This window comes from Aethina tumida, chromosome 3 (assembly GCF_024364675.1).
Source record: "Aethina tumida isolate Nest 87 chromosome 3, icAetTumi1.1, whole genome shotgun sequence".
NCBI classification, from domain to species: domain Eukaryota; kingdom Metazoa; phylum Arthropoda; class Insecta; order Coleoptera; family Nitidulidae; genus Aethina; species Aethina tumida.
Window position 1 is genome coordinate 10,935,942 of NC_065437.1, and position 23,898 is coordinate 10,959,839.

At 34.8% G+C, this 23,898-nt stretch overlaps 4 protein-coding genes across 7 annotated transcripts in view; 2 read left to right on the top strand and 2 right to left on the bottom strand.

Moving 5' to 3' along the window:
- Positions 1–211: 211 nt before the first annotated feature.
- LOC109604746 (protein unc-80 homolog) lies at positions 212–3,238 on the top strand. Its single transcript, XM_020021277.2, has 10 exons — positions 212–243; positions 657–869; positions 919–1,088; positions 1,143–1,351; positions 1,407–1,528; positions 1,936–1,965; positions 2,168–2,492; positions 2,545–2,822; positions 2,898–3,136; positions 3,210–3,238. The coding sequence occupies exons 1-10, from the start codon at positions 212–214 to the stop codon at positions 3,236–3,238; spliced, it is 1,647 nt and encodes a 548-aa protein (XP_019876836.2).
- An 805-nt stretch (positions 3,239–4,043) lies between these two features.
- Positions 4,044–15,577, top strand: LOC109604749 (protein unc-80 homolog). 4 transcript variants are annotated; one of them, XM_049964372.1, is made up of 38 exons: positions 4,044–4,120; positions 4,174–4,322; positions 4,388–4,523; positions 4,578–4,737; positions 4,795–4,930; positions 4,983–5,095; positions 5,154–5,344; positions 5,397–6,015; positions 6,067–6,152; positions 6,205–6,364; positions 6,412–6,626; positions 6,675–6,958; positions 7,229–7,388; positions 7,444–7,691; positions 7,754–7,961; positions 8,018–8,204; positions 8,260–8,811; positions 8,864–9,004; positions 9,060–9,253; positions 9,309–9,649; positions 9,703–9,898; positions 9,953–10,171; positions 10,222–10,367; positions 10,417–10,744; positions 10,798–11,001; positions 11,064–11,180; positions 11,235–11,369; positions 11,425–11,548; positions 11,603–11,686; positions 11,741–11,803; positions 11,858–12,042; positions 12,093–12,249; positions 12,302–12,472; positions 12,679–12,777; positions 13,480–13,617; positions 14,406–14,554; positions 14,703–14,962; positions 15,019–15,577. In XM_049964372.1, the coding sequence occupies exons 1-38, from the start codon at positions 4,046–4,048 to the stop codon at positions 15,296–15,298; spliced, it is 7,410 nt and encodes a 2,469-aa protein (XP_049820329.1). In that variant the 5' UTR covers positions 4,044–4,045; the 3' UTR covers positions 15,299–15,577. The 4 variants fall into 4 exon arrangements, with proteins under 4 accessions (XP_049820329.1, XP_049820327.1, XP_049820328.1 ...); XM_049964370.1 differs by having other exon boundaries at positions 11,603–11,803; XM_049964371.1 differs by having other exon boundaries at positions 6,073–6,152; positions 11,603–11,803.
- LOC109604747 (carboxypeptidase Q-like) lies at positions 15,573–18,094 on the bottom strand. The gene is made up of 4 exons (XM_020021278.2): positions 17,702–18,094; positions 16,281–16,928; positions 16,046–16,228; positions 15,573–15,991 (listed from the first exon to the last, which is right to left on the bottom strand). The coding sequence occupies exons 1-4, from the start codon at positions 18,040–18,042 to the stop codon at positions 15,661–15,663; spliced, it is 1,503 nt and encodes a 500-aa protein (XP_019876837.2). The 5' UTR covers positions 18,043–18,094; the 3' UTR covers positions 15,573–15,660.
- Positions 18,095–21,086: 2,992 nt separating this feature from the next.
- LOC109604748 (ecdysone-induced protein 74EF) overlaps positions 21,087–23,898 on the bottom strand; it is a 194,849-nt gene continuing 192,037 nt past the window's right edge. The window contains exon 8 of the mRNA XM_049964080.1: positions 21,087–23,801. Coding sequence (XP_049820037.1) covers positions 23,230–23,801 — 572 coding nt within the window. The 3' untranslated portion in view covers positions 21,087–23,229. The remainder of the gene's footprint in view (positions 23,802–23,898) is intronic.

Sequence of the window (23,898 nt, forward strand, 5' to 3'; positions counted from 1 at the left end):
CTGTTACTGTCACTGCTACCATTACAAAAGTAGATGATGAGGTAAATCAAACGTTTTAACGTTACAGGTTTATTTTTTTAAATTTCTGTATTAAAGGCTTGGGTGTCATCCCCGAAAGATACGGTTTTCCCTGAAACTATACCAGAGGAAAGTTCTAGCACTGAAGAAGAGCATGTTGTAATATTTAGATTGCCCTCATTACATGAGTCAGATGGTTTCCTTCGAGATCCATCCATATACACAGTAAGTAAATTATTGTTAAAAATTCATGCAATATGAGGTTTTGATTATAACCTACAAGTCACAGGAAATTGAAAAATAAACGTGATTTATGTGTCCAATGATTAAGTTAATAATATAATGAACTGTTTCCGGTTTATATTGATTTTATATTTAATATTAATATGGTTAAAATGTTAAAATGTATATTTTAGAAACATTATAGTTACATTTTTATTACTTTTAATAATTTTAGGCAGACACAAGTATTATTCAACTGGCGATTAACAAGAGTGGAGGAAAAAATAATGTTAAATCCGAAGCTTCGACAACCACTGCAGCTACTACAGAGGCTAAGTCTAAGCCTTCTATACAAAAAATAGGGTAAATACACTAATGTCTTTTAAGAAGCATTTTCTAAAAAAAATTAATTATAGATCTTCAACTGATAAAGACTCTTTGGACAGTGCAAAACATCCCTGTAATGATGCTGCTTCATCTGACCCTCACAGTGGCCAAAAAGGATCACCCCAGCAACCATATGATATATCAGCTGCTACATTTTTGGATGTCAGCGTTATGAGATGTCTATTTATAACTCATTGGCAAGAAGAAGGCATTTATTGGGCTTTACATTATCTCTACAACAGGTAATATCTCAGTTCAATATAATTTTTATTTACCAACTAAATGTTACAGATTGAGGGACATAAGTGAAGAATCCGCAGGCCAGCAACAACCGAGAAAAAGGAGCAATTCACTACCAATTCCAAAGATAGAAATCTCTTTGTATCAGAGCACCGAATCACGCAAACCTGACAAAGATTTTATAGAAGTGCCAGAACTGAAAGATGTGTCTTTACTGGCTGGTTAAAATTTAAACAATATTACAATTTGTGATGTATTTATAGATTATTTTACAGAGTCGCCCTATCCGAAATTATCCGAGGAATCACTACACAAACGGACGGCAAGCGAAAAGAGCAAACGACGAATGAAAATTGCCGATTTGAAGGCATTTGTTGAAACTAAACTTCTCTCTAAGTCGGATAAGGCTTTGGAGAAAATTGGCCAGGAAGAATCGTCCAAGTCTTTAAGTGAAAGAGCCATGGATTGTAGAAGAATTATAAATGTAAGAACATTTGGTTTAATTTTATTTATTTTTTGTAATATTATTTTTTTAACAGGAGTACCATAGAAGCTTGGATACTGGAGATGAGCATTTAACAAGACCTAGCTCAGCTATGTCAAAGATGTTTGATCCCACACCCAGCAATTTGGTCAAGGGAAAAAGTATGCCCAGTCTAAGGTGATTAACTACATCTTTTAAAATATCTCTTTTATTTACATACAGTACTATGAACTTTACTTTTAAGTAATTATGTCACGTATTTTTTAAATATTATAGAGTCTAATGCTTTTAAGATCACCGTATTTCACAAATATTAATTAGAAGTTGTATCCAAAGTAATTACTATAAATCCTTAGAATAATATATACATTTTAGATTTATTAATTATCACCAATCACCAGCTTTGATTTAAATGTAACTAAAAGTTATGATTCGTCTGTGGCTCATAACACAAAATCCTTTTATGTATGTAATTGCTGTTGTTTCACTGTTAAAGATCTACCTGTGAATGTTTGTTAGTCTTTTACACCCCTCTTCTCTTAGTTACACTTGCGTGTATTCTTACAATTATTCTCTTCTCTTAGCTGTTTAATAGATGAAATGGCTGCCGGAGGGTAAGTTCTGTACCTACTTAGTCTTTTCAAATCATACCAGCTAAAAATAAGTATTTTATTAATTATTGATTATTGATTTTTGGCTGTGGTGATCATTTCCTTTCCTAGCTTAGCCTCGCTTTAAATTATTTATTATGGTGTATTGCTGTAGAAATAGAAATTTGTCCATTTTTCAGTTATATAATAAATTATATTCTAACAGATACATTGAAGAACACTGGGACTATAGACGACCCAGCAAACATGGCGGTACACAACCCATGGCAAACCCAATAATAACAGTTACAGAACACACACCCACACCATCACCAGATTACCTTAGAAGGCAGGGTTCAATGGACAGTCAGCTGGATGCTGCCAGTTTGTCTGGCAGTAAATTAGGCAACTGGCAAGAAAGGAAAGCCAGCTTAACCAGGTCACAGACTGATTCGAACATCACATACGCCGGAGAAGACATTCCTGAAGCTCCAGGATCTGTCTGTTATATCACCAAAGAGGGCGATATTGACTATCAAGTTTTATTAAAGGTTAAACATTTTAACGTCTTAGGAAAAAATGTTTATCCCTTGAAAATTCTAGGCCGTTCATAGAACTTCACTTAGAGATAACACGGTGTGTACCTTGAGGGTCTTGGAGGTGATTTTGAATCTGGTGGAACTGTTGATGGATATGGGAGTCCTGAAACAATTTCTTAGGGATGAGGCGTTGGCATCATCGACACCGTTGCCAGACAGCAGTCCCGGAAAAAGTAGTGCTAAAGTGCCAACTAGTGCCACTCATACTTCTATAGGAAATGAGCCCGAGAAAGCCACCAAACCTATGAGTTCACATAGAATTATCATGAGTACAATTGTTAGGTAAAACAGAATAATTTTTATGAATAGATTTATTTTTATAGAATTGTTTATAACATGTAACGTTGTACTTTTTAGAGTTTTAAAGCATTTGGGCTGTCCTCATGGCTGTGCTGATGGTCAGCGAGGTCCCGCAGCTGAATTCCTGAGAACGCAGTGCCAAAACATATTGGCAAAGTTGAATAGGGCGAGCAGCAAACAGTTCAAACACTTCTTGCGTGATTATGTGAAATATAATACACTTACTGATATTCTAGACTTTTTCCACGCCTATGTCGGTTATTGCATTGATCCTAACTCTTTGCTCTCCCCCTTGAGTAAGTCCATTAGCAGTCTAGTAAATATTTTGGTTGCAGAAATATTCTGTTATATAGATTATCACAATTGCAGATTTGCCTGCTGTTTGTTTCTGCAATTAGAATATATTGTGGTCGTCTATTGCAATCTTTATACTATTTTAAATTATGTTTGATCGTTTTGTATAGTCACTTTTGATTGATTTGATAGCATAAATTGTAATCTTTTATATTTGTTGAAGGGTTTTCAAAATATACTTGACTAAAAAGATACTATATGAGTAAATATTTTGAAGATTTTTCCTGAAAACTGTATTACTTTATTTCACCTTGTAAGACTAGTGTATGACTGGCTGGTCTCGATTTCCTTCCTGTATTTTATTTCGAGTGTGACTTGGTCTTTTTAGAGTAGTGTAGTAGTGAACAGTATTTGGATATTTGAAAAATGGCACTTGTTTCAAATGCACTTACCTAAGATACATTTTTTTACATTTAATTTACATTGAACACCAACATCTGCTCAATCCTCAAATCAATTTTGGGAGGCAAGTTTTCATTAAAGCACCTAGTCCTCTATAACCTTGGTTTGAGGTTGAACAAGTTTATCATGCATCTATCGTGCACACCTCTGTCATGCTAGCAAATCTCAATACAAACACTGTATGCCGTGCATTTGGCGAACTAGAGCCATTCGTTTCAAGGTCCGCTTTGTTGAGTTATTTGCTGTGCGCGTAATTTAGAGATGCGGCAGCCGCCGCCCGGCGGCGGCTGCGTAATTTGAAAAACTGTCACTGTCTCGTTCGATCAGACCAGAGGCGGGCAGGAGGGGCCGCCAAGTCAACGTCAGACACAAGTCAGCAAGGTGGTCACGTGAGCAACTTTGGCGCAGGCGTGGGAGGCGGCTCCATCCGTGGTGTTGAAGGTCAAATCATGTCTCACGTCTTCAAACCTCTGGTCACTAGATTCGTTGATAGCAGCAAAGATTTAAAGACCCAAGAAAACTTAGTAAGTGTAAAACATTGAAAACGCCCTTGGACTTCAATGGGAACGTATTTTAGGGTCTGTATTGTGAAATTCGACAACTAATGACCCACGTCAAAGAAGGACATGGCAGTACCTTTAGGAGAGTGGCTTTGAGTGCTCTTCTTGATACGGCAGATCGTCCTAGTAAGAAGGAAGCTAACATTCAGACGACACGAGTAATAAGGTTCACATACATTTCCTTAATAACCTAATCAATTTTGATTATATTATTATTTCTATTTTCAATAGACATGTTCACCTGTCTGAAATGGAAGATCAGCCAGATGTGGCTGCTGAAGCTTCTTATACGATAGATGAAAAAGGAGTGAGAAAATTACTATTCAAGAAAAGAAGTACTTCTTCCACTTGTGCAGTTAGCATGAAAGTTGTATTTTCCCTTTTTCTATGACTCAAATTTTTTATATCTTGCCTATTTTAGAGTTTGTTAGAGACTGAAGCTGAAGAATTGTCCAAAGCTAGTCAAAGTCCCTTAGGTAATATTCGTAGGAAGCATTATATTTTAACACCCAGACAGAGTGAAAAGGCTTTCCACATAACTGCAACATCCAAACCAAAGAAATCAAAACTTGGTGGCATAGGTAAAACTCTCATTATCAATATTAATATTAATAATACAAATTTATAATAATTTACAGTGAACTGGTTTAAAAAGGGGGATCAAAATTCAAATGAAGAATCTGATAACATAGAGAATGGGGAATCATTCACAGACACTTCGAGTTTTCTGAGACAATCTGGAAAGGTATACCAACAAAAGACATCAGGAAGAAGGTATAAATATTATATGGTTCAATTATATAATTAATTTCTTTGTTCATTACAGTAATGTGGGTCATACTATTCAAAAAGCTAAGAGAAGAATGGAAGATAAATTTAAATTTGTCTTGAAGAAGGGCAAAAAGAAAGACGGTAGTTTGGAAGATTCAGCAGGTGGAAGTATGAACTATTGTTATACTGAAAATTCTAATAATTACATTATTAAATTGAATTTCAGTGTATAGTAGAAGAAATTCATTCGAATTTGGTGAAAACTCCCGAGAATCAGAGTTTGTGGTATTAAAAGAAAGAAAACTTATCTCAACGGGTTTGGTCTACAGTGGAACATTAAGGTTATCATTTTTGTTAGAAACCTGCCCACCAGGTTCTGTTCCTGATGCATATTTGTTAGCTTCAATTTTGGATTTGGTAAAGTATTCAGTGTTAAACTTTGATAAAATTATCTGATACCCTTTTTTAGCCCCACTCTGCGGTCGTAGCCAAAGCAGCAGTTCTTTTAGAGTGTTCTTACTTTGTACATTGTTGCAATAAAGGACAGTGGCCTTCGTGGATGAAATTAAATTTCCCCATGTTTAGACCATCCGGCCCTCTGCCACCTAGAGGCAACAGCACTGGCATCAGACGGTCACATATCATGCAAAGAGCTGCGGGAAAAATGTTCCATCAATGGGCCGAAGTGTTAGGTCAAAGGCTGGAAGAATTAATCAACGAAGACAAAAACTTGGAACCTCAAATAGCAGCCATGATTTTAGATGAACAGAAACAAAAGGAACTTTTGATGCAAGATGAAGAAGAAGATTTCTTAGACGAGGCAAGCATTAATACGTATGGATCCAGCTGCCCTATGGCGTTAAGATTAATTGCATGTATCTTATTACACGAAATAACGGCATTTCTGAGGGAAACGTATCAAACTTTGCCGAAATCATCCAGAGTTACGGGAAAGGAAAGGCCTCCTCCATGGGAAAAGCTTTACAGCAAAGAGGCCAACAGAAGATGGAGTATGGCTCTATCTTCAATGGGACATTCACAAACCTCTGCTCAGAGTTTACAGTCGATTGCTGGTGACAGAGATTCCGGTATGGTTACAGTTTAAGCAATTTTAATTAGTTACGTTTGCTGAATTGTAGGTCAAGCTGAGAGGAAAATTAGTTTCGTACTTCACGAACCTGATAACGAGTCTGAAGGGAGTAGCAATACCACTATTACTATGCAGGTGAACATTTTTTAATACAAGATTATATAGATAAAATTAAAATTATTTGCAGCAAATGATGCAGTCGGAAGAAAAAAGGACGGGTGGACAAAGTAGGCCTTATTACTTCAGAAGAGGCACAACAGCTCCTACCAGTTCAGGTGGATCATTTAAAAGAAGAAGTTTGAAATTGCGACGTGGCACAAAAGAAGGAAAGGACATGGAATTGGAATGTGAGTAATAAAATATAATATAGTGGTGATTTTTAGAGTGTTTTTAGGGAGAATTCCGGAAACTGTGAAACGAACAGATTCTATACAATCTAAGCGTAAAGTCAGCTCGTTGTCAGATAGAAGTGATACTTCAGAACCAGGAATAGCTGGTGAAGCAAGTGGTGAGGAGTCGCCAGGTGTTTTGAGTGATGATCAACCTCCGGAAAGCCCTAGTGACAGCAACGACACGGATGACACAACCAAAAATATGCCGTGGATGAAAGTAGGTTTCCATATTCTTTTTTTCTTTCAGTGAAACATTTTTTTATAGACGATGGTCCAAGTATCCAATTCCTTCTATTATTTTTGTACCCATCAAAACTTCTGCCATCCATTTTGCTACAGACGTGTAATGAGAGCTTGTTCACGATTAGTGAAGGCAGTAAGGAAAGTTTATGGTGAAGAATTTGGAGTGTTGGACGATAAACTAAGTATGGACTGCGACAGCAAAAAGAAAAACAAGAAAGACAAAAATCAAAATAGGAAAGTATCAGATCAAACCAGTAGTCAAGTTTCCCCTATCCGTAGAAAAGATAGCGTTGGAAAGAAAGATAAGTAAGTTAAATAATTTGAAATGCATTCTGCACGATTTTGCTGCTCTTGTCACATTGTCACTTTTGCTTGAATTGCTTTTTAATTGGTATGTATTAATAAAAGTTGGGCTTTGGATGTATCAAATAAGAAACGAAATTTGGTACCGGAATTATTTATATCTTTCTTTAATCAACTGCTACCCATTATTTTCAAGTTAAGACACTTTTTGCTTTTTTTACCACAAATATAATTTGTGTTACGAACCATTAAATTATTTATTTTTGTGTTTAGGATCGACAAAAATTTGGATGGCTCTCAAATGAGCAAACTGGCATCTAAAGATTCATCAAGAGACATTGCAGACTCCGACATTGGAGCTGACCCTTCAAAACAATCAAATGATGGTAAACCAAAGGAACCTCCAGCAATTCTCAAATATATAAAGAGCCAAGTACTACTTTAATGACATATTTTGGAAGCAATCAAATTGATTTAAAATATTTTAGATTAAAGATGTGTTCCATGCACCTTTAGCAGTACTACTTAAAGGTGCTACGATATTAACTGAAGAACATTTCATTGAGATTATACCAGTTGCATGGGAACTACTGTTAGAATCTAACAGAGAAGTAACTGCCTGTGCAGCTTCGCTATTCATTTTAGCAGCAGTGAAGGCACCTCAGGTTGTTTCTGATTTGATGCAACACGGTTTATCTCATTCAGATCCGGCGATACGAATTAATGCTATTTTAAGGTAGGACTTTTAATTAGACACAAAGTAACAACAAGTATTGTTCATTAAAATGTGTTTTATAGGTTTCAAGTTTTGTGGAAGATGAGGTACCAAGTATGGCCTAGAATGGAAGAAAATGCACATGTAATTTTTAAAATTCCACCACCCGGTATTGAATTTACTCTGCCGTCACCAAAAATTGGAATTGAGTCTTTAGATGTGGTAGATTCTCCTTGGGAACTTTCAGTTAAAACTAAAGTTGAAGAAGTAACAATAAATCAAGAGAGACATGTAATGAATTAACTAAAATAATGACACACATTACTTAAATAATTGTACTATTTTAGAGATCATTGGTAACAGCGACTAAAACTAGAAAGAAAGAAAAAACGGAATTGATAAAAATGGCTCTTCAAGCTCAAGATGATAAGAAACGTGAAGAAAGAGAGAATTTCTTAATAACAACAATTCCCATTACAATCCAAGCGGCTCACGAGCCTAGTCTGTATCATACCGGAGAGGACCACGAAGAAGGTATGTGTTCAAAATTATATAATTTTTGTGATTTATAATTTGTGTTATGTTACAGTTGATGATGAGCAAGTTGAGGGCCAGCCTCGAAACACCGGTCATCATTTACATTCAGCTCATTCTCTTTTCCCTTCTTGTCTTTGCTCGGCTGTAATTCAAATCATAACCCTTCTGGATGACGCCGCAGTATCTCCGGATGGAAACGCAGTTTATGAAGTTTCATATCAAGTGATTTGGACTTGCTTGGTAGAAGACAGTGCGCTGTTTCTGCGTTACATTCTTGAACGTCTTACTAGAGATAAACAAGAAATTATGTTCAAGATTCTGAGACACCTTATTCGATTCATCCCTAAATTACCACAACAGGCTGCTTTTGCTCTATACAATTACATTATTGGCTACGTCATGTTCTATGTAAGGAGTTCTCATGAAGAAGGTCAGTTTATGATAGGAGCTGCTTTATCGTTGCTGTGGATGGTGGTTCACAGCGTACATGGAATTATGTTCAAAGACTTGAAGCAAATATTAAGAAAGGAGCAATGTGACGCTTCAATTTTACTAACTGCTAATGTTCCTTCTGCAAAGAAAATTATAGTTCATGGACCTCAAGGTAATTTAAATACATGGAAAAATTAAAGTGAAGTAACCTGTGTTTTTCATAGACCCTGATGCTGGAGGTATTCCTTCTCAGTTTCCTGTTCAGGAAGACACACAATTTTGTCAAATTTTGCGTGAAGCTTTGGACTTCTTTGGAATCGACGAAAACCGTCACAAAGAATTCTTCCTTGTGGACTACAAGACTCGTAAGATAACTTTTATAATAAATCATCGTTCTTAGCTAATAATGTTGTTATGTAGATCAAATTCGCAATCCCGCTTCATATGTAAGGGACTACTACTTTTTTAAGAGGTCCCAATATCCTCAACTCGAACTGGTTCACATGAAACCTGACAAGGCTTTTAATGCTCTTCAAAAGCAAGAACTAGTTCATAAATTCGTAGAAATTGGAAAAGTTCTTCTAACCTGGGCTATATTAAAAAATGTTGATATGGTAATCAATTTCAATTTCAACTTGAAGTCGTATTCAATATATACTCTCTTTGAAGGTGGTGCAAAGAGTTGTATTTCTTCATGAAGAATTGATGAAGCTGCCTTCATTTCCCAGAAAGGCATTGGAATCTGATCCAGACTTATATAAAGGAGGGGAGCTTGGAAAAGAACTGCTTGGATTGGACGTACTTCACAAGTTTATGTGGGTGCGACTAATTGCGAGAATGTTTGAAGCTATGGCAGGAAATTTTGCTTACTCTGGTGATATACACCTATTCGTAAATGTTCTTAATGGGGCTGTTATTCTACATTCTGAAGATGCGTGTATACTGAGATACGTCATGGCTACTTACATCAATGCTGCATTTCATTTCAAGAACATTTTCTCCACTAATGGGTAAACAATAAAATTTATATTATCTTTTCTTGCAATGTGAAATGTTTTTTTAGATATTTATTAATAATGCCAACCTTGTTGAAAATTTACTCCAATCATCAAACAAATACGTTAGTAACAACCACAATAGAATATGCAGTAAAACAATTTTACTTAATGAACAGAAAACCATTCATTTTACAAATGTTTGGGTCAGTATCAGCAATGTTAGATACAGATGAAGAAGGAACTTATGGAGATGCACATAAAGTAGGTTATAATAGACGTGTCATAAGATTACATCACAAATTTGGATTGTTTTAGATTCAGTCAAGTTGCCTGTTTAATTTACTCTTAAGTTTGGAGACTCCCTCTCCTGATCCTTTAAATATTGGAGAACTTGTCAAAGAAGACAAGCCTTTAAAAGCTATTGATTTCTGTTATCATGATGAGAATGAAATGGTCACAATTCTGGATTGTATTTCTATGTGCGTTATGGTTGTTTCATATTCTTCTGAAAGTATAAGGGGCTATCAGATGCTGGTAAGTTCAAAGTTATTGGCAATTTACTTGTCATTAAAACTTTCTTTCAGATTATACTGGAAGCTATATTGCCTTGCTACGTACAACATATTCAACTTCCTTCTTATAACAAAGAAGGGAAGACGGAAAAAGAAATAATACACCAACTAGCAGTTGCAATGAAAACATTAGTCAACAATTGTGAATCCCTTACAAAGTAAGAAATAGAACCAATGATTTTCAGATTCTTATTAAGCTAATTTTAGGAGTTACAACGGTCCTTACCGATCGAGTCCAGAGCACAAAGGCTCAAGCCAAAGAAACTACAGTCGAGGTCCATATTCTCCTGGTTTTGACTTTGAGGATGATTCTCATTCTAAATTTATGAGTGAACATTCCAGAGCCAAAAGCATGTACGAACATGACGTTGAAGATTCAGAAGTTTTAAGAGCCGAATATAGAAGACCAAGAGATGTCTTGCTCAGTCTTGTAGGAGAGTTTGTTTGTAGAGCTACAAATAGATTACAAGATTTGAATAAAAAGAATAACCAAGAAGGAAAAATAATTGAGTTGTTGGATATTAAATCGCATATAGTAGGTATTTTTAAAGCAAATAAATATAGTTATTAATGTTTAATGGCTTTCAGCGACTGGCGGACATTGCTCACACCCTGCTTAAAGTTTCCCCATACGATCCTGAATCTATGGGATGCAGAGGTTTACAACATTATATGAGTTATATTCTTCCCTCGACGGAGTGGGCAAATGATGCCATGAGACCTGCCTTGGTGACTATTTTGAGAAGACTTGACAAAGTGTTTCAAAAGATACAAAAGAAAGCATCTATACGAGTATGTATTATAAATAGAAATAATTTTTGTTTTAGAAAATATGTTATACATTATTTTTATAGAGAAACACTGATTGGGATGCTGCAGCTGGTCTCTTAAAAGGTATTTATGATACCATGATCAAATATCCGTATATTATTCATTGGCAACATATAAAAGCTTTAATAAATACTTGTCAGGTAAGTAATTAGAAAACAATAAATTCCATCTTAAAAACTATAAATGAATTTCAGTCATTAATTGTCAGTGATACTTGTGTAACTGAAGGAGTATCTTCAGCTACTGCAGCATTGATGAGTCAAGCACCACCTCCTCATTTTTGTACAATGGTGGTACGATTAATTGCATTACAAATACAAAATACACCAGTGAGTTATGTTTAATTAAAATAAACTTTCTTGTAATCATCCATTATCATTTAAGGAAACATGTACTTTGGAGCAAGTTTGTGGAGGCAGTTCCACCTTCCCATCTCAAGAGAAAACCGAAAGTATGATCATGAATTTGATCATGCCTTTGTGTTTACGTGTAGGCAGTGGAAGAAAAGGTACCACTATGGATAATTTTTAAAGACGATATTTAAGTTTCTTTCCTTTGTTAGATGTTCCTTCAATGAAGAGCAACGACATAAGCTTTGCCTTGACGTTGGTTCTCCATGCCATGAGTCCACCAGGAGGTGCTACAGGTCCAAATATGAAATCAGTTGCTGAAATTCGAACTGGCAGTTTAACATTTACAGGCACTAGAGACACCAAGACCACCTCCAAAATCAATACGTCACTTTACCAAGTGGCATTTTTAGGTAGAATTTGTAACGTTAGTATTTTTTTTTTTTTTTGTAATTTTACATTTTTAGCCTTGAAAATTATGACGATATGCTTCGAAGGAGAACTAATAACGGACTGGTCTAGAATAGCACGTACAATGCGGGAACTTGGAAAGAGGAACGAAGCAGCCACGTTTCTTTGGGACTTCTTGGACTTTGTTGTCACACACAGAACTCCACTGTTTATACTGATGCAGCCTTTTATTTTTCAAAAGGTTTGATGTATTATAAGACCTATAACATGTGTTTGAAATGTAAATTTTAGCTTGCACAACCACCAATTTCGGACTTCGAAAGGAACGTTCACTCCAAAATAAGGGACAAAATGAGAGGTATTGGTCTTCCATTTCCTAAAAGTAGAGGTGCCCTTCTAATGGAACTAGCACATCAGATGAAGGAGTTAAAAGAAGAACTTGATGAAAGTATTAAATTAATTTAATTTGGAAAACTGTTTTTGCATGTAAAGAGTTTAAGGTTCTGCTAGCACCGAACCTAAGAAGCCAGAAGGAAATCAACCAACTTGTCATACTGTCAACGAAACAGGAACAGGAAGGCAAAGACATTCCCTCATTGGATTGTTCACTGGGGATCATCATAAACAAGTACCCGTGGAACACCACGGCCACCATGGCACTACCATCAAAGGTATGAGTCTTGATCTAAGTAAAATTAATACAGTGACAGTTTAAAGATGCCATTGCTTCTGATAAGTTCATACTTTTAATGATGCATCTCTTACAACAAATGCTCCACTTTCCATCTCTTTCATCGTAAGGTAATCAATGCCTTTCTTTGTGTTTTCTTGTCGCCTTTCATGTTTCAAAGCGTACATGATAAACCCGTCGTTTTAGAATCGTCGACTAGCACTAGCCACGGATCTGCGTCGATCAATCAGGGTCAGGTTGATGGGCAGGAAGGAAACGGAACCACAACGCCCCAAAATGCCGCTGGTCAGTCATTTTGTGAGAACGTTCACAAAATCAGAGAGCTTTTGCCACACTGTTTTAGGGAGTGGCATTATAAATCTCAAAAAACTCATCCATATTTAAATCGGAATTGGACATTTTTATACATATTAAACAATCCCATCAGCACATAAACATAAAATTATACCAATAATGCCACTCCAAATGTTATCAATTTGGTCCCCATTAAATTTGTTTTTAGGGTTTAGGTTATTCTAAGCATGTTCGCCTAATATTGTACTTTTAACGCAACCAACAATTGATGCTTTTGATGTCGCAACTCATCGTTCATGTGAATCGTTCTTAGATGCCCACCCATCGACATTCTGCATGACTTTTCTTGTTTATCTTGTTTTATAATGCAGGATGCAATAAGGTAACGTATCGTTTTAGAGGTCGTTGTTAGAGAACGCTTGGTTTGTTAGAGGAGGTAGCATTTAAATGTTCAAAGAACAGTTTAACCATCTTTGTAAATAACAACTAATATTATGTCCAGTCTTTAAAATCCAACATCAACTTAATAATACAATGTAAAAATATAAAAACGACATAGGTTAAACGAAAAAACGAATAAAAAGGGATCGAGATTGTTGTATCAACAATAAATGTAACCCAGGTGTTTCCCCGAGGTCCCAGTTTAGCTCTCCGCGTTGATGTTAGTGGTGTTCGATGTGTTGCATGTTTCAGATCGTTCCTCGCAACGGTCATCTGTCAGTGACGATCACGGAGGAGTGCCATCCACCGTGCCCAAATCCGAATCTATCATGTCTCACAAGGCTCATAAACTCCGCTTTGTCCCTTCTGTAGAATTTAGACATTCCTCAGGTAACTCTATAAAGAGTCTGTGTACGGACCAATTGGTGGGTTTTTGCTCAATTCTGATTTATAAATGTTGTTCAAAGATTAATAAATAAATAAACCTTAACAGATGAAATTTTGAGGAAAAATTCTATGACCAGCACAGACATATTTACTTCTTGTCTTATTTTCAACTATACTTCAATTACCACTATTTTCTGCACTAACTGCACAAACCTGACATAACTCTTGTTTCCTTTGGATGACTTATCAATACAATTATTCATAAGTTATGTTATATTTCTTGTAATTAGTCAACAAGTCAATGAGTAATTTTGAATTTAAGTCTTGAAGTGCAACTTTTGGGAATACGTGGAACAACATGAAATTGACACATATATTTTAATTTGGAAACTAATAATTGTAAAAATATATTGAAGTAGTACATATGATTAAAATAGCTTTGAAGTAGTTATGTGTAGAATGTAGCCTAACTAGTGCTTTTACATTTCGTATTAAATATATTTGTACATTTAATTATAGTACTACTAATTTATAATCTTAGTAATACAGTTAGAAAAACTTATCACTGCAATTACACATTGGCAAACATTAAACTAACTTATGAATAATTAATTTAAATTTCACAACACACAAGTTTGAATGCATTTAACTCAGGATACATGTGAATGTTAAAGAATGTAAATATTAAACCACAATTGACAACTGAAAACACCAATAACAAAAACACGACACGAACACACCCGTTAACGCAATTATTGTACGATATCAAGTTAAAAAAGCTGACCATTTAGGTGAGACCTCGACCACTCCTCTAAGTCCTGGCAGTCCAGTAGAAGACAGTTCAGTAGAAACGCCCAACAAGTCCAGATTGCAACGCATTAAACCGCAAAGTCGTAAAACGTTCCGACTGAGGAAAAGTAGAAAGAGTAGCAAGACTGAGGTAAAACTTTTTACACAACTGCGCATGCACAACACATTAAAACACGATTTGGCTATATTCAAAATTTCGTAAACAACACACAAACAAACAATTTTTGTGTTCGCCGTTCCCACAAAAAATCCTCGAGATTGATTCTTTCAATACTCAGGTCGGCCATGTAAAACTGGAATCAGAAGATCAGCCGCCGCCAAGCCCCAAGCAAACATCGCCGCCTGCTCAGTTACCTTCGCAATCCCAGGAATTGCCAACATCCAGTAGCGCCGCCACACCAACCCAGCAACCGACGCACACACCACAACCGTTACAAGATCCGCACAAACTGAGGATACAGACCAGGGGAAAGATGACTGAAGGGTCTTGGGACGAAGACAGTGCCATATCGCAAACGTCCAGTACATCAGGGTACAGGTAATTTTAATTTACTTAATTTTAATCGGTAAATATATGTGTCACATTAATTTCAGGGAGTCTTATCCAGTAATGCATCTTAAGGAACCACTAGAAACAAGTCCAAAAGCTTTTCCTCCATTGGCTTCGCCAGATATTCACGATCTGCCCAGCACTAGTAGCGCCACCACCACTAATAATTTCATGCATTGCACAGACAACAGCTCACCAGATTGCTCTCTGGATGGGAACGGTGAAAAGACAGCATTGCTGAAGAAAGATGACAGAGACAGATCCCCGTCACAACATTCACTATTGATGGTTTTCGACAGACAAGACGAGACTACTCTCATATAGGATTAATTTGTTTATTTTATTATTTTTTCACTAAAATACAGTAAGAAATAGTCAATGGATAGACCATTCTCAATGTTAATGAGTATTTCTTTCCGATAAATACTTGTTTTAGAAAAATTAGTGCCAACATTAGAATGGTTGTTGTTATATGAATATTTAACCTTGTAGAAGACTGATTAAGCCAGAGGCAATGTGAACTTGATTATGAAAAGGCCTCTGCAGAAGTGATAGAAAATTATAGTCGTGTTACTATACGTCAAAAATAAAATATAAATTATATTTTTGTTTTATTTATTATACCCAATTTATGGGATATACTTAAAACTAACTTTATTTTTATTGAATACTTTCTATACAACAGCCTATTGTGTATTTAAAGGATCTCTGTTGATAGCAGCATTAATCACAGATATTTTATTTTTATCATCAGCTACTGAGACAGATTCCCTGGGAAAATCAATACTGAGGTCAGCAATAATATAAGCTGAAGCTGCCCATAAAGCTGTAGCTTTATCGAGAGTATCGGGGTCTTCAATATCCAAAGTGTCAGCATCAGTATGATGGTACCAGAAATATTTTTCGTTGTCATTTAACAGTGCGGCACCAGGAATGCCTGTACTAGTCCAAATTGAAATGTCAGATCCGACTCCATAACCATATTCTGCTCTTGTAGTGTTGATGGCTTCGAAAAGTCTGTAACAAATTTATAAAGTATAATGGCACAAAGTTTTTTTTTGGGAAAGTTACTTGAGGATTTCTTTGATGATGCAACCACCCTGACTTCCAGCCGTATATTCCAAACCTAGAGGAGTGAATGTGCCTTCGTCTGATTCCATAACAAACATAAAGTTATCCAAGTCTTGGGAGTGCGTCTGATTGTATCCAATGACGCCGTAAAGGCCCGGTTCTTCTGCCGTCCACAGAACAGACCTGCAATTATATAAATAATATCTACTAATTTACAAAATTTTGTTTCGCTTACCTTACGGTACGCTTGGCAGTCAGATTGAGAGATCTCAGAACAGCCAATCCGTACCAGGAAATAAAGGCACCACCTCCATCATCCATAGCTCCGACACCGACATCCCAACTGTCAATGTGTCCGGACACAATAACGACTTTTTCTGGTTTTACGCTACCTTCAATTTCTCCCACAACATTTCGTGACGTAGACATGTTGTAATTTTCATTGAACATTGTAAGATTAACTACGATTTTCTCTCCCCTGTCTTGGAGCCTTTGGAAGAATCGTGCGTCTTCTACAGTAATCGACGCCACAGGAATCTGTCTGACACCTTCATTGTAACTTTGGTGTCCGGTGTGAAGAGTTCTTTGTGAGTAGGGCGTGACCGACCGCACCAAAGCTGCCACGGCTCCTTTTTCCGCCGCTTTGGAGGCACCTTGACTTCTGTATGCCACGGAAACTCCGTACGAGACCCAATCGTTATTAAAGACTATAATTTTGCCGGCAGCCTTCTCTGAGAAATTGCTTTGGTTTAGTTCTTCGAATGACCGTACCACCAGTACTTCAGCTTGGATCCCTTCTTTTGCAGTCGATACCGATGATCCCAAACCTAAGATGGGGAGTGGGGCTACCCTTGGCTCCACGAGCCAGGCTTCCTCTTTACCTCTAAAATAAAATTAATGTATTTGTTTTTGAAGTGAAATATATTTGGATACAACTCTGAAGACAGATAAGAAGATGTTTGCGATATTATTCAACATACCAAGTAACCAACCTTATTGATAACATTTAACATTTACTTGTATAACAGAATTAAACTTTCAATTCACGAAAATAAATGTTGAGTAACGACTAAAATGAAATATAAAAATATTAATTGACTAGATAATCAACAAGTTCAATAATCAAATTCCTTATTAATTAATTTAGGTTTTCTTCATTCATATAAATAGAAAATTTAATAACAAATAAGCACAATTAATTGTTATTAATAGGGTATTTTGTTTAATTTGTAATGAATATATCAGATAGCCACAAGTACATTCAATCTATCCTTGATCAAAACCAAATATTTATTTAATTATAGTTGGAATAATCTGGATTGAAAAATTGTTATATTTATATATTTATAATCCGAAGTGATTGATAATTAATATATATTTTTTACAAAACATTAATATTCAGTAGAATTTTGGTTAAATATTTTCCTTAATTTCCAAAACTTGGATTGAAAAATTGTTATATTTATATTTTTATAATTGTGATTGATAATTCCTAAATATTTTTTTACAAAACATTAATATTCAGTAGAATTTTTGGTTAAATATTTTCCTTAATTTCCAAAACTTGGAAAAACTGGCTAAGTTGCCATTACACTCCTAAACATTATTTCCCTTTAATATTCACAAAAGAAAATAATTAAAATTAATTCTATTTACCTGACCCAATGAGGAACTTCTACGTCTTCTCCATGGACATTATCGAGTCCATACTTTTTCATCAAATTGAGCATGTAATCAATGGAATCCTCAAGGTTCTGCGTACCGGAAACTCTGGCTCCGAATTTATCCACAAATTTTGCCAGTTCATTGTATGTCGCCCCTTTGTGTCTTCCATTTGTTGTTGCACTGATGATCTTGTCCACTATGGGCTGGTACGATTGGATTTCTTTGATGAGTGCGTCGGACAGGTCGCACTCATCGCTGACTTTGTTGTCGATTACATCGCAGTAGACAACCGCGAATAGGAACAGTAGATACGATACTTTCATCGACCACATGTTTCTGTTGTACAATTGTCTGAACGTATCAGTGGTCGACGATGCTATTATATCGTGATTGATATGCAGGACCGGCTTGGTATCGATCTAGTGACATGTAAAAGCGTTGTGGGAGAACGCCATAAGGTTACAGCTTATTTAACAATAAACAATAACATTTTTATACATTTAGTGATTTTAAATGTACTTTGAACTTCGAATATTAAATTATTTAACATGTTCCTTTCGATTTGTTTGCTTATCTGTTTAATTTGCTGCATTTTGTTTACATTCTTACATTTTTGTTCTAGAGCACTTGTTGGTGTCACATTAAGATGATGATATGTGATAAGATTAATTTTATAATAATTTCTTTTTCAGAGAAATAAGTAATAAAATCTGTGAACTAATAAAAATATGGGTTATTTATACTTTGCCAAGAATTCAAACAGAATCAAATTTATTCAAGTTTGTCTCTGGATAAAAATATCAATTTATTAAATAATTAAATAGGTATTTGATTAAACTGTAAAATACTTTTATAAAATTAGTCTAATCATTTTTTATAAATTAATTAAATAAATTGTTAGATATAAAATCACAAAAAATAATCTTAATTGAATAATTAATTATCTTATTGTTAGCATTGAAACAATACATATCTACATATTAATTAATTTTATTATATTTAAAGGATGACACAGCTACATTTATTTGGAATATTTTTAAACATATTAAATTGTTGAAAGTTTCATGACGTCCTGTTGGAGTATATGTTTTAAGGTAATAAAAAATATCACTTTGTTTTTTGTTTTTTTTTAAGCAACTAACTAATTATATTATTATTAGTTACTATTAACAAACATTTATTAAAACGACTATTAACAAATTCTTTCAATTTTGAATATTGCAGAAAATTTTCATTTTTAAAATGATTACAATTCAATGTTGGCAGTTATAGAGACTGCCGATAGAAGTGAAAACTAAGAACTTTTAGTATTAAAATTTGAAATTTCATAATGTTTGAATTAAACTTATCAATATCAATCTGGTTTTCACATCTATTGACACTCCGAGCAACAATTTTATGCATGTTTATATGGTTTTTTATTATTTAAATATATTACGGGCTGTACAAGATCATGATAAGATATAAATACAATTCAACTGAAATAACAATTAATATACAATCATATTATTTATGGATAGAATTTGTATTTACTTAAATTTCAATGTACTTTATTTTTAACATTATTTCAATTGTTTTCATCATTGTCATCATTAATTTTAACAATACTTATTTCATTTTGTTTCAAAAAAGCAGCATCGATTGTCATTTTATGTTTTGTAGTACTGGGTTTTCGATCATTGGACATATTTAAATAAATTTTTCACTAAAACCATTCAATTTCACTTATAAGATTTACACAGCACTATACCGTATCAAAAATGATGAGCGTGTCTACTCGCATATTGAGACGGAACATCAATACCCCTTTGTAAACAAAAAGGAAAGATATACATGCAATTATGTGGGCGGGCCGAACTGACTGGAGGGGATCATTTGGTTTTGCTGCGTTTAGCATGCGGTTCGTCTCCGCAGACGTTGTTTTTAGTATATTTTATTTAATTTTTGGGATACATTTTTATTTTGAAAAAAGTAGTTTATTTTTAGAATACTTATTTTTGTTTTTGATATACCCTCAAAAAATATTTCATTTTACAGATTGAAAATTATACAAAGTTACGGAATTTAAATGGAGCATCCGAAGAACTCGAACTACATCCCTACGCATACGGAGAGTTACTAAATGCATTCGCAAAGATTAATTTACATTGTGCGCCGGCGCGCACCAGCACGGCGCATTGTCTCTGAGAGTAGGGATTCTTACTACCGGGCAAAACTTTTCTCTCTTTGTCGTGCATCCATCTCTTACAACATCCAGACACGAAGAGCATTTTTCGTACGGTATGTCAACTGTATAGCTACAGACATACTGGTATAAGCATGTCGGTGACGTGAACGCACGAGATTTCACCCATCCAAAAAGTGTCTAAGGCGCACAGCACACTGTGCATGCGCCAGTCATGAGCATGTCAATGACGCGAACGCATAATATTTCCCTCTCAGAAAGTGCCGAACGCGGTTAAAGAAGTTTTCATTTCTAAAAATACATTAAATCTACTATTATTTATTAGGAAAGGCTAATTTTCAATTTGAGGGTATAAAAAAACAAGTTATGTTTTACTTTTGCTTAATAAACATCCCACCTAAATATTATCCTGAAAATTTTGAATATTTCTATATAGAGATTCCTTTCAGGCGGCATTCTCATCTTTGAACCCTCCACTTTCAAAACAGTAATAGATATTAGCGTCAAACTCATTTCCGACTTAGGCCTATAACGAAACCACTGCATTAGTAAAGTTTTACCTGATTTAAAAATGCTCTCAAATGTACTGCTGTAACTCACCCTCTAGTTCCGGGATTTCATTCTTGAGGTCTAGTTTACTGGGTATCTCTTGAAACGCTAGCAGACATATAGAAACTCATAAGGTTTTCCCTTACCAAAAAGTGCCCAACGCGGCTAAAGAAGTTATCAGTTCAAATATAAAATAAATTTTATTTTGAAATTATTTCCTTAACTACTAAGCCTGACAGATACCTACTTCTTTAAAATAAAGTAATTGGTTACTTCATGTGTAGATGGCGCGAGTGATTGAATCCGCTAAACATGTTTATAGAAGTATTTGAACACACTAAAACTTCAATTATTGGTCGCTAGATGGCACAACTGATTCTATACGGATATTTCAAGTGTTTTTATTCTAAAACAAATTCTAAACTTCTAATCGGTATATATAATGTAAATATTTAAATAAATTTAGATTGTAATAAGGAAACAAGTTTATTAAATTAACGTTGAATGTTGTGAGATGTGTACTAATATTTATGTATTACAAAATAATTCATATGTAATACATTTTACTTACCTGTATATTGTTTATTTATGTATATTTGTATATAAGGAGACGCTTAAAATTAACATATTAAATATCAGAAATTAAACCAAAATTTTTTTTATTCATATTATATTTTTGACAAAATATTACAATAAACTATGTAATAAAGTACCTTGTCTTACACTAAATAAATCTATACATATTGTATTTAAAATCAATAAAATTCCTTAAATCCTAGGGTAGGTATTTTTTTGATATATTAAAAATTATTCTATATTTACAACTGCATCAAGTATATTTCATTACATGACAATATCACCAATCGAAATATATTTTGGGTTTACTCTCGATTCTGGATATAAATTTAGCTACCTACGGCAAATCAATGGGGGGAAGAGATTATATATGTGGTTCTTAAATAACGTTATTTGCCTGCCGCACCAATTCAAAAATTCCACAGTTGAAGCAATAATTTTTGAAATGGAACGTTAGGGGTTCTAGAGACAACAACAAACAAAATCAGATACCATTTAACATGTATATGTATAACGAGTAAAATCTATCTAAGTGATAAAGCATGCATTTAGGGTATATTTCTCTGTTTTTTTTTATGATGGTTATCACAAGATTGGACGATCCAAAAATTTTGTTTGTTGTGCAAACACTTATACATATATATACCTCTACACATACGTGTATATATAATATTTTCACTGAGATTGTGACCTGGGTTAGTTTTTTTATTGTAAAATTACTTTTTTAATATTATATATATAATAATAATAATAATAATTTTTTTAGTCCTGATTTGCGTCTCTGAGTTAGTTTTATGTAATTTCAAGACACATTTGACCTTAGGTACAACGTTAACAACACTTATACAATAAAATTTAGAAAATTTTACAAAGGAAACTAAACATACAATCACAGAACGTTACAACAAAAATTTACAACTTAAATGTGATATTTCGAAATTATTAAAATAAATACTATACAGAATGTACACATTTCTTACGTAAATAAATTACAAAAGGATCCATCCGAATTGAAATAAGTACGTAAAACTGTAAATATTTACAAATTTTCTCAATTTTCTGCCAACAATTTTTGTTTTTCTCATGCGTGTACATCTGAGATCAAAACAAGGATTTTGCCAAAAACACTCTGCAATTCTTAACTAAAGAGAGCTATCATTGACAAGTTTCTCTTTCTATTTGTCAATCTTCAGGCACCACACAGTCTATTATATCTCTTTTTATACAGCACCTCTGTCCAATTATTGCAATATTACCCCCCAACTATCACATCGCCGGTGAGTATAAAATGTTTGATAAAAACAGTGATGTGTTTCGCAGGGGATATATTTTGCTTCATTTACTAATTTCGTAACAAAATGTTAAAAATTTTCCAAAATACCTTGTCTCTCTATCACATTTCATTATTTAATCTTCAAACCATCCTAACTTTATGATACATATTGATAAAAGACTTTGCTAAACATTTTAATATCTTAAATTTATAAAAATCTACAAGTTATAACAAAATTTCACTATTCCATACAAGTATAATAACATTCATACAAACACTCATTGCAAATAGTTGATTTTAACGTCTGATATAACAATAAAAACAACAGTCATTATTAATATTATTGTACAGTAGGTAATAAAAAAGCACCTTTAAATGCAAAAAGAAGTAGCGGCATTTCTATTGGTCTTGATTGGGCAGCTTAACTGTTAGGTATGAAATAGTGTTTGACAATTTCACTGACAAAACTTTCTTAATAAGTAACCACAACCGCGTTTAATATAACTTTTTTCACATCACAACCGTTTCAACAGTCCCAGAAAATGAATGTGACAAGAAATGATCTTGATTGACAAAAACTCAGTACGGAAAAAAAAACATTTGGACAGACCATCAACAATTCACGAAACTTTTTTTAATTGGCAGTATTTGTTTTCGTAATACGTCTGGGGTCTCGGGATTCAAGATGGTTTGCCCCCATGTCCATTTTGGTGAATCCATCGTATTGTTTGAGATCTCGCATGAATTCTAGTGCGCAGTGCATTTAATTCGTTGTATTCAATACAAAAAACGAAACAGGAAACGTCTTTTGAGTTATTATGTACATCTGATAAAAAGTGATCATTTATCTAATAAATAAATTTGTTAAAAAAATTGTTGTACTTTCGAGACAGTGATCGACCTCACTGATTTTTAATAGTGGCATTGTTTAGTAGCTCACGCGCCCGTACAGTCGATTTCCACAATGTCTTTGGGAACTTCCACGAACTGATATACGAGTCTTTGGCCGTCTACTTTTGCCAAAATGCCCCTCTGATAGTAATACCTCAGGGCTCGTCCCATCGTTTCGTAATTCATGTCGGGCTTGTTCTTGTGCATGCCCCACAATCGGGACACCGCCTTCGAGTCCACCAGCTTGAATACTCCCTTCTCCCTGTTCGTCCACTTGATGTACCTGGGGCAGTACTCCCTGTCTTGGAGCAGCTTCAGCAGGAACTCCCACAGGTAGGTGGTCGAACCCTCCCTGCTCTTCCTCTTCACCGAGCCGGGCTCGCCAATTTTCTGTTTCTTCACCTTCTTCAACTTCCTGGGCGAGAATCCCAGCATGTAGGGATCGTCGTACACGCTCGATGTGGCCGCTTGGATGACGGACGTGGGGATTGGTCTCATTGGTGGGGACGGTGGTGATGGCGTGGTGAACGGGGACCCTGTATTGTGTAGATGTATGTGTTGGTTCTGTTGGACGTGTTGATGCTGTTGTAATAAATAGTTGTTGTAGGGGTCGGTTACTGCAACAAAGAGAATCGTATAATTAGATCATTGTGTAAATTTAATACACTGTAGGTAGGATTTAAAAATAAACCGGGCTTGTCCACTTCCCGAGTC